An 11,270-nucleotide genomic window follows, 5' to 3' on the forward strand; every position below is an offset into this window, starting at 1 on the left:
CACTGCTATAAACAAATGTGGCAAAAATTAGAGCCTGGGGTATTCACAGAAACACAAATTAAAATAAGGAAAAAATATGGCTTTTTCCCACTACACAAACAATATTTTATAACAATAGTAGTTCCTAATCTTGGTGACAGTGCAAAGAACTAATATTGTCATAGATAGTGTTTATCACCACATAAATCTCAGAAAACAGTTTGTCAACTTGAATCAAGAGCCACAAAAAATATTTCAATACTTTGATCTATCTATCCCACATCTGGGAATTTATCCTAGAGAAATAATCTAACAAAGAAAAAAGCTGTTATTGGTGATGTCCACTGGGTGTTACTGACATCTCAGCAGGTTCTGGATGACCTGTCCCGGAATCCACAATGGCCCTGGTGGGTGGTGTTAGGGGACACCCCTCTCCACAAGTGCGTGCTTGCATCAGTTGATGTATATGGCAGCTTTGGGATTTTGGTTGAAGAATGAGTAAGAAGTTCCTAGGGAGGATAAACATAAGGACCATGAGGGACAAGAGGGTTTGAGTCTCTGCCACCCTGAGACTGGCTGCCTCACTGGTTTTGACTCTTTGTGGAAGAAACAGAAAGAGAAGAATTAACAAAGGGCCATGTGAGCCCACAACATCCAAACAATGCAGCTTCAGGGCCTACATGGTCAAGTGCCATGGGCAACAAAGAGAGAAACATTCTCTTTCCCACTCCACTCTGTCAAGGCACAGAGCTCTCAGCAGTGCTCCGTTAGGTTCCCAGCAGCAGAGGTAATGCGGGCAGAGGACTCATGAATGGACTGTAAGAGGGCGGGGACTCCATCTGATTTTCTGCTGTGTACCCAGGAGTGTCAGGCACAGTGCCTCACCTCCAACATGCACTCAATGTATATTTCTGAATGAGTAGATGAATTTGAGTGGTCTTCACTCACCTGCGGACTTTGGGACATGGGGCTAATCTAGATGAGTGGGGATGAGAGCTGAGGCTCTGCCTGAGTGGGTGGTAGCCTCCATCTGCAAAAGGGCAGTCTCAATGCCAGTGTGGTCCCAACTATAAACATAGTGAAACTGGGAAGCTCTGATTATATTTATAGTATTGAAAAGTTGCAAGCAATCTAAATGTCTAACTATAAAGGATAGAATGTACAATGAATGAAGAGTCAAGCAAACACAAAGTTGAAAAGATGGTTCACAGGTAACCTCAGTTTCCTTCTTGGACACAAGGAAGACTACATTTTGCAGGCCTATCCACACCCTGTCTTGCCTTAAGATATGGCTTTTTGGCTAGAAGTGATAGTGTTCTGCTGGGCTTAAGCATCTAAGACCCCACACATGATTTTCTTTCAATTTATTTTTTTACTGAAGGATAAGAGTACATCATGAGAAATGCTGGGCTGGATGAAACACAAGCTGGAATCAAGATTGCCGGGAGAAATATCAATAACCTCAGACATGCAGATGACACCACCCTTGTGGCAGAAAGTGAAGAAGAACTAAAGAGCCTCTTGATGAAAGTGAAAGAGGAGAGTGAAAAAGTTGACTTAAAGCTTAACATTCAGAAAACTAAGATCATGGCATCTGGTCCCATCACTTCATGGGAAATAGATGGGGAAACAGTGGAAACAGTGGCTGACTTTATTTTTCTGGGCTCCAAAATCACTGCAGATGGTGATTGCAGTCATGAAATTAAAAGATGCTTGCTCCTTGGAAGGAAAGTTATGACCAACCTAGACAGCATATTAAAAAGCAGAGACATTACTTTGCCAACAAAGGTCCATCTAGTCAAGGCTATGGTTTTTCCAGTGGTCATGTATGGATGTGAGAGTTGGACTATAAAGAAAGCTGAGTGCCGAAGAATTGATGCTTTTGAACTGTGGTGTTGGAGAAGACTCTTGAGAGTCCGTTGGACTGAAGGAAATCCAACCAGTCCATCCTAAAAGAGATCAGTCCTGGGTGTTCATTGGAAGGACTGATGTTGAAGCTGAAACTCCAATACTTTGGCCATCTGATGCAGAGAGCTGACTCATTGGAAAAGACCCTGATGCTGGGAGGGATTGAGGGCAGGAAGAGAAGGGGATGACAGAGGATGAGATGGCTGGATGGCATCACCGACACAATGGACACGGGTTTGGGTGGACTCTGGGAGTTGGTGATGGACAGGGAGGCCTGGTGTGCTGTGGTTCATGGGGTTGCAAAGAGTCAGACATGACTGAGCGACTGAACTGAACTGAACTGAATTGCTTTACAGAACTTTGTTGTTTTCTGTCAAGCCTCAACATGAATCAGCCATAGGTATACATATATCCCCTCCCTTTTGAACCTCCCTCCCATCTCCCTCCCCATCCCACCCTCTAGGTTGATACAGAGCCCCTGTTTGAGTTTCCTGAGCCACACAGCAAATTCCACAATTCTTCTTAACAGTCAAGAGGAAGACCATGTGTTCAGATGGAGGGGCCATAAGGTTGAAATATCCTCCATCTCTAAGTCACCTCATGGCAGATAGTTGCACAAGAGTCACTTAGGTCCACAGGGGACATGGGAGAGTAAGGAATAAACCTTTATTATTTTAAACTTTTGAGATTTGGGGGTTGATACTGGAGCACAAGCTATCCTAAATCTATGAGGTAACATAAATAGAAAAAGTCTCAAAACACAGTATTTAGAGAATGTAAACTTACTCTGAAGTATGAGCAAAGCAAGACATTTGGATTACTGTCATGAGGTTTTGCGAGTTTTTTTTTTTTTTGCATTTTTTCTTCTTTACTCCTAAACTTTAAAAAAAAGTTCTCTACTGTCTTTAAAAATAGTGAGATAAGGAAGAAGAGAGGGTGAAAGGAAGAGAAACGGGGATGCATCTGCCCTCTAGTTCCTTCTGTTCTTCTCTCTGAGCACGAGGACCCCACAGGCTTCTTCTCAGCCCACCCAAAAACTCTAAACAGACAACTCTTTTTTTTGGAAGTGGAAAAGGATTGCTTTATTGCTTTGCCAGGTAAAGGGGGACACAATGGGCTCTTGCCCTGGAAAACTATGTGTCCCCTAAACAGACAACTTTTTCCAGATGACAGTTGTGCACTGTTATAGGTTCACTTTACATTATGTCCACACAAGAGTCTGTAAAGGGGACGCTATGATGATCACTGTACGACTGTGGAGACTGTGATTCAGGAAGGCTGTCACCTGTTCAAGTTTACACAGCAGGTTAGTGGCAGCGCCAGGATTCAAACCCAGGGCAGCCTTCCTTGTAACCAGCCTGTTCAGCTCTAAAGTATAACTCTCTGGGATGCATGGAGAGTGTGGTTTTTAGAAAGTTCCTTCATCTTTTTGCTTTGGAAATCCATCACACTTTTGTTCCTCATCATCCACAGGGTAACATGCTTTCAATCTCTTGAACAGAGCTAAACTTTTACCTAATTTTTGTATCTTAACCTGTTTATGAATGAAAGGGAGGCTGATTGAGAGGGAGGCAGCAGTGATGGTTTCCCATGTATGTGGTGTGGCTGCAGAGACCTGTGTGGGACCAGTTGGGTTCTTCCCTTCCCAGTGCTGGTCCTTCAAAGGAAGTACGATGTGATGATGATCACTGGACCAGGCAGAGGTAGACATAACTGCTCAAGTCATAGTTATGCCTCTATGCGCTCCTGACCTTAGGCAAGTCTCTTAACCTTTCTGAGCCTCTAATTTCTCTTTGGTAAAAAGGTGGTAATTTCTGCCTTTTTTTGATGCCCACATGGAAGAGAAAGCTCTTTGAAAAGTGTCAGTGCTGGAAAAATGAAAGGTGATGCTATCATTTTTTGTAGCAGATACGGGATCAGGAAATGGAGCCTGCATTACTCAGAAAAATCATCTTATTTTCTCACTGCCATCTGGTCTGGTTCAAGTGCTTAGAGTTGGCGCATATTTGATCTATTCCTCTTGACTGGCTGGGGTTCATTTGAGTTTCTGGAGCTCCAGGAGTTGCAGTAGGTGAGTAGAAGAATGTCTGAACAGGCTTCTCACCCACTTTGCCTCTCTTCTCCTCCCAAGATGGTACCTAGGGAGAGACATCTGCTTCTTACCAGCTCGCCCACATTTCCTAGCCCCTCCGCAATTATATGACCAATTCTGGACAAAGGGCTGCAAGTAGAAGTGCTGGCCCTCACTTCTGGGCTGACCCATTGAAGAGTGGGTTCCTCCATCTCTAATTCCCTGCTACAATTCAGAAGAGCCTCTATTAGTCTGGGTTCCTGAGGCTTGGGACTGCAGAATCCCTGCAAATTCATTTTAGATGTATATCATATGTAAGGAGTACATTTCTACTTTTTATGGCTGAGATTTTGAGGCTGTTTGTCCTTCTCTGGCTAATACAGACCAGAGCACCGATGACTCTCTGTGGGGAACCTGTGCCTGGGTAGAGACACAAGGAAGATGTTTAGTGGCATTTGCTCTAGGCTGACAGAGCCCGTAAATCACTCCTTCTCACCCTTGACATAAAGAAAGTGTATGTTTGGGAATATTACTCATTCATTAAAAATATTAAAAACATAAGTGGCAAGGAGAGACAGGGAGGGGGGGGGAAGGGATAAAGAAAGAAAAGGAGAGAGAGAGAAAGGGAGGTGAGCTGAGCCAATCAGATTGCCCCAGCCTTGTGATGGCACCCTTGAGAAGTCCTGGTGAAACATGGAAGGTGTCCAAAGAGGGCCTTGAGCAAGATGATTAAGTGGAGAAAGATCAGAGCAAGGCTGCCAAGAAAGAAAAACAAAACCAACTCCCCTTGTTTTCAGACTTTCCTGGCTGTGCTTCTTGTTCTTGGGTTTCATCATTGGCTCAATAAATATTTATTGAGTGCCCACTGAGGCCAGATACTTAGCTTGAACAAACTGCAGGGGCCTGCCTTCATGGACCATGCTTTTTAGTGAGAAAAGAGAGCAAACCAATACACATGTGGACTGTGGTGTGTTAGAAGATAAAGAGAAAGCAGGGAGGTGATAGAAGGTAGGGTGATTCCAGTGTTTATTTAAAGGATGGTCGGAGAAGACATCACTGAGATAGCAAAACTCTAAGGAAGGAGAAGGAGCAAGCAACAAGGAAGCCAGGGTGGCTGGGTTGGGTGGCCAAGGAGGTGGGTGGTAGAGGATGAGACACAAGGAGAATTGGGGAAAGCAGATCATGGCAAGCACTTTGCTCAGAGGTGGGAAGCTCTTGGTGGATTTTGAGTGGAGGGATAATATGAGCTAACTTGCATCTTAAAAGGATGACTCTAGTTGCTAAATGGGTAGGTTTGCCAGATTTAGCAAATAAAATTTCATGATGTCCTATTAAATTTGTGTTTCAGATAAATGAATATTTTTAGTAGAAGTGTATCCCATTTAATATTTGTGACATATTTATACTGAAAAATTATTTTTTTTGTTTATCTGAAGTGCAAATTTAGCTCAGTGTCCTAAATTTTATCTGGCCATCCTATACATGGAGAAAGATTTAGAGCACAAAGGTTAAGGTAGGAATATCAGCTAGGGATGTTGCAAGAAACCAGGTGAGAGATGAAAATGCTTCATGCTGGGGAGGGGGTTGGTAGGTGGGGAGAAGTAGTTGGTTGGATTCTGGGTGTACGAGATCCCTGTGTATGCTCACTCCCTCTTTCTCTCAGACCTTCTATGTGAGCTAGTTGGATTCATTTTGCAACCAAAAACAGAAGAAAAGTGGTGGTGGTCATTGGGAGGATGTGACTGGGGGCCTTTTGGAAGAGAGGAAGGATGTGGGTTTAACCACAAGTTTCATATAGTTTTAGAGAAACCACGAGAATAGAATCAGTCATTGGAAGGTGGAAATGAGCCAAAGGCCTGGTGATGGTCTTGACAACGCTCTGTCCCTCCCTGCTCAGGGATGTGCAATCTGCCCCTGGGGAGGTGGAAAAACACTTGGGCTAAGACACCTCCTCTTTGGATCCCTCCCTTTTGCTTGATGCCAGCAGGCATCCCTTGGCTGGAGGGAGAGTAGGAGAAAGCCTGTGGGGGAAAGGTGACTTGTCACTGGATCTTTGTATTCAAATCTTTTCTTCTGAGTCAATATGCTGAGGATATCCTTGAGGATAGTGTGCTATGCTTAGTCACTTAGTCATGTCTGACTCTTTGTGACCCCGTGGACTGTAGCTCGCCAGGCTCCTCTGTCCATAGGGATTCTCCAGGCAAGAATACTGGAGTGGGTTGCTATGCCCTCCTCCAGGATCTTCCCAACCCAGGTATCGAACCCAGGTTTCCCGCATTTCAGGTAGATTCTTTACCATCTGAGCCACCTGTCCTTCGAGGACAAGCTTTATATTGGGTTGGTGAAAAAGTTTGTTAGTTTTTCCATAACATCTTAAGATGTTATGGAAAAAGTTGTTAACACATCAGTTATTAGTTAATGTTAGCACATTAATTAGTTAATGTTAACACATTAGTTAACACATCTAAAACTCTAAAATTTGTCAGAGTTTTTCCATAATATATTATGGAAAAATCCAAAAGATGGCAGGAGCTAGAGGGAGAGAAGAGAGCCCCTGGGATGTGCCTAAGTGTTTTGCTTACAAGGCAGATTATTATCACCTCCTCTCATGGGGAGGAACTGGCACAGAAAGGTATGGTGACCTCCTCAGGGTCACTTTGCAGGGCATTCTGATTTCCCAGCATCATTACATGTCTAGTTCAACAGAAATCACTCCAGTGCTAATGAGCTGAGAGCCTGACAGGAGATAAGTCAGCTGTGCAGTTTTCATTCTAGTAAGCATTTAAGACCAAGTGTTTGGTCAAAAGAGAGCCACGTAAACATAATTCTCACCAGCTGGCTTCCCTCCTGGGCTGCCTCCCACCTCATTCTTTCCATTGTTTAACTTGAGTGTATTGAATATATTCTCCATGCCAGATTCTGTGCCAGGTCCCCATGGTAACACACTGGTGAACAAAAACTGTGAGGCAGAGGTTTCAAGAAAGAGGATAGTTAATCAGGCCAAGGGACAATGTCCCATGAGGAAAGTTTGTGCACATGCGCTGTGGCAGCAGGCAGTGTGGATAAAACCAGGGGTGCAAGAAGGCTGGAGGGGAGACCTGCAGATACTAGCACGCTGAGTGAGACTGTCTGGCAGGTCATGGATGAGGGCTTTAAATTTTTTTTTTTTGCCATATCACGTGGCATGTGGGATTTAGTTTTCTGACCATGGATCAGACCCTCACCCCCTGCACTGGAAACACCTAGTCTTAACTACTGAGAAGTAAGGATTTAAAATTTTATCCCAGGAACCAGGAGATGCCACGGAAGTCCTATATGCAAGACTGTGACATTTTGAGAAGATAAAATACAAATGTTTGTCTCTAGACAATTATTCAGACCAATTAGGAAACACTCATATGGTGAATCCCAGGCATCTGTTCAAAAGAATGAACAACAGCGAAAAAAAAAAAAAGCAACCAAAAAGCCCCAAAAGCCCACAAAATCCCCTACTGTGGCCAACTGGTTACATGGGCCCACTGAGTGAGCCCTGGGGTGGCTGAGAAAAGAGGCTGGTCTCCATAGACCATGTTTTGTTCACCTGATTGGAAAAAAAAAGAATGAATAAAGAATGAATTCAGGGCACTGCAAACTTCCGGTCCCGGCTCCCTGCCTCCAGTTAGTATACAGACCATGCCTGGAGCTGAACCCAGCTGATAGGCGTACTCACGGATGTGCAGCTCTCCTTCTTTGCCAACATGCTGGGTGTCTCACTCTTCCTGCTTGCTGTTCTCTGTCACTACATGGCCGTCAACAATCCCGAGAAGCAGGAATGAAAGCGGCGCTTTCTCTGCCCGATGGTTCCAGGACATAGTCTGAAGCAAGATGGAGGGTGTGAGGGGCCTTCACACCTCATCCCTTTTACCCATCACAACATACAAAGCAACTACACATGGATTTTTCCAAACAACTTTATTTCCTCAAAGTCTTCCTTAACCCTATGGAACAAGAAGCTCCCATTGAATAGGGCCCAGTATAGGGGCTAATTTCTTTTCTACTCCTTCCCCCCAGTATAAAAGTATAGATTTTTTGTGGTCCCCCCAAAAAAGAACGAATGCAAACTAACAGCAAGATCTCTGTGAATATTGTTAAATATATTCATATAGTACAGAACAGTGCATCTTGTATTCTATGGTTGGTATAGGAAATACAAGACATAGAAACAGTTGATTCTTGTTACTGATAGTAGTTATGTTCTATAAAGTTGCCACAAACCCTGAATTAACAGATACTAAACTATGGTTCCCGGGGGAAATGCAGGGTTAGGTTCCTGCAAGCTCTGCTCACAATATTTTCATCAACTGGTGAACACATGTATAACTTAACCGTTTCTGTTTAAAGACATTTTATGTAATTTGTATTGTTGATTCATTTTCACTGAGCTCATAGCCACCAGCATTAGAACTCATGCCTGAACAAAGCTCATCTAAGAGCACCTGTGCCTTCGCTGTAAGGAACATCAAAGTTCTTTTGCATGCCCAGGAATGCTAGACAGCTCTTCAGCACTAAGATTAGAGGCAGTTTTATGCAACAAATTGTCAACAAAAAGCACAAAATTTTGCAAGACATGGCACTAAATAGAGTGCAAAGAGGACACTTATTTACAGGCTGAGAGCTAAAGCAGGGAGGCAGGGGACTGCTTTGTTTGACCTTAGCTGGGAACTTGCATGTTGGACGACACAGATTTGTCCCTGCTCTGCACGTCTGCAATGACTATGCAAGTGCCTGAAGTGTTGATTTGGGGCCCCAAATAAAGTTTAGTGAGTAAAAAAATTTGCAAATACTTGAACCCACAAATATGAATATGAAGTGTTAGGCAAAATAATCTCAAATGTAGACATAAATTGCAAAAATAAAAATATAACAAAAATATTCATCAATGCTTTACCCGAATTCACCTATTGTTAACAATTAACCCATATGCTTTATCATGTATGCCCTGCTTCCCCTTCTTATGTACACTTACCAACTTCAGTAAATTTAACACAAATACAGCGCTTTTATCTAATCTACCACTCTCTTTAATTCTGGAATATGTCCACAGCTTTTCTTTGTTTTGTGATTTTGATGCTCTGTGACTGTCGCTTAAAAAGACAAAATATTCCTCATTTGTCTGATGCTTCCTCATAGTTAGAGGCAGGATATGCATTCTCCTACCCTGGAATGCTACATAGGTGGTTATGGACAATATATTTTCTCTAGAACACTTGGTATGTCTATGGAAGGAAGCTAAAGAAACTGGTGACAACGATTGTCTTTGGAGAAGACAACTGGGAATTAGAAGTGGGGAGGAGAGTGATTTTTTACTATGTGTCCTTATATACCTTCTGAATTGTGTACTAGGCATATGTAGAACCTATTCACAAGCTAAATTTTAAAAAAATTCAGTAAGGGGGGTGGGTCTGGTATGATTAACCCATCTTCCATATGGAGAAACTGCCTCAAAGAGGGTAAAGTGAAAGTGAAAGTCATTCGGTCATGTCTCTTTGCCTTCCCATGGACTATACAGTCCATGGAATTCTCCAGGCCAGAATACTAGAGTGGGTAGCTGTTCCCTTCTCCAGGGGATCTTCCCAACCCAGGGATCAAACCCAGGTCTCCCACTTTGCAGGCGGCTTCTTTACTAGCTGAGCCGCAAGGGAAGCCCCAAAGAGGGTAAGGGACCAGCAGGAAGTCTCCAAGACAAGTGCTATGTCTGATGTCATTTAAACTGCTCCTCTGATACGCAGATGGGCAGGTTACAACATGTAACCAGAGGGGCCAATGAGGGTGGGGTGTCAGGGAAGGCTTCCTGGGGGGGAGATACCAAGCTGAGTGTAGAAAGGTGAGAAATTAGCCAGGTGACCAGGGTTACAGGATGAGGGGTGGAGTGAGGGAAGAGGAGCAGGAAGGAGTGTATTTCAGACAGAAAATGTCTTGGATCCAGGGCAGCAGGCTTGCATAAGTGCACATGCCATTCAGATCTGCAAAGAAGATGAGGGTCTTCCTTGGCAGTGCCACCCTACTCTGCAGGGGGAAGCCTGGGCTTCCTCTAACACTACACCAGCTCTCCACATGGAACGGCCTCCTCTAAGTCGGAGTGTTCAGTCTATTTGGAGCTGAACTCCCTCGTGTGACTGGTTTCCACAATCTTTTGGAACACTCATTGTCCTGCTCTTCCTCTTCTCAAGATGCTGTCTCGGAAGTTGGGTTAATAAGGGTCCTTATTATAACCACTGAAGTTTAGGGAGGCCCTCAACACACCAGGTCCTCTGGACCTCTGCTCCTCTCTTTGAGGAGAGGGGCATCGCCTCCTGGCAGTTGACATGGAGTTGAGACCAAGCTATATGACAACCAGGGCTAATGTGCTCCATGGCAGCTATGGAATTTGCAGGACCCAGTGCCCCTTTGTTCAAAAATCTAGAATAAAAGTACTACTACAGGACTTCCCTGGTGGTGCAGTGGATAAGAATCCATCTGCCAATGCAGGGGACAGGGGTTCCGTCCCTGGTTCGGGAAGGTTCCACATGCCTCAGAGCAACTAAACCCATGCACCACAATTACTAAGCCCGAGCACTTAGAGCCTGTGTTCCACAATGAAGAGAAAGCCGGCACAGAGCAACAAAGACCCAGGACAACCAAAAATAAATAAAGAAAAGAAAAAAATTTCAGAGTACCACCACAGGTACTAAAATATCATTTTTCCTTTCTTCTGCAATCTCTCTCTTGATTCATCATGGTGTTTTATATTCAATATTTACTGTCATATTTATGTAAAAAACATTAAACTTTTTACTGTTACTATGAATTTTACCATTCATCTTCAAATTGTACAATGCCAGTTTTAAATAAAAAATCTAAGAGCATTTAACTCATATACAAGAATCACAGAAATTATGCAACTTATATTTCATAGATCATGCATGCACTTGTATTTTACTCATAACAAGCAGTGAAAATGTTGCATAAAACCAACATTTTAATTTTACATCTTGGTATGCTCACATGGTACCAACATTCTCTACCTTCACCTTACTGATAATTAAAGAACTGAACATCAAATGAACTCTGGGTTACCCTATCATTTATCTGTCATTATTTTCAAAGTGAGTAACTCACTGATACAGGGAAGTAACACAAGTCAGAAAGGATATGGGTGGGTTCCTTGGTTTCTTGTTTTTCCTAAAACACCACTACCTTCTTTCTGCATATGAAGCAAGTTCTAATTTCAATGGAAAGCATGTCTTCTCAGGGCTGTGGGTCCCACTCACTCAATCACAGATTGTAACACCCT

At 43.3% G+C, this 11,270-nt stretch overlaps 1 protein-coding gene across 1 annotated transcript; it reads left to right on the forward strand.

Annotated features, from left to right (window-relative positions):
• Positions 1 to 377: 377 nt before the first annotated feature.
• On the forward strand, positions 378 to 7,773 carry LOC133074114 (dolichyl-diphosphooligosaccharide--protein glycosyltransferase subunit 4-like). Its single transcript, XM_061168057.1, has 2 exons — positions 378 to 386; positions 7,651 to 7,773. The coding sequence occupies exons 1-2, from the start codon at positions 378 to 380 to the stop codon at positions 7,771 to 7,773; spliced, it is 132 nt and encodes a 43-aa protein (XP_061024040.1).
• Positions 7,774 to 11,270: the final 3,497 nt, after the last annotated feature.

Source organism: Dama dama, chromosome 19, assembly GCF_033118175.1.
Source record: "Dama dama isolate Ldn47 chromosome 19, ASM3311817v1, whole genome shotgun sequence".
In the NCBI taxonomy this organism is placed as follows: domain Eukaryota; kingdom Metazoa; phylum Chordata; class Mammalia; order Artiodactyla; family Cervidae; genus Dama; species Dama dama.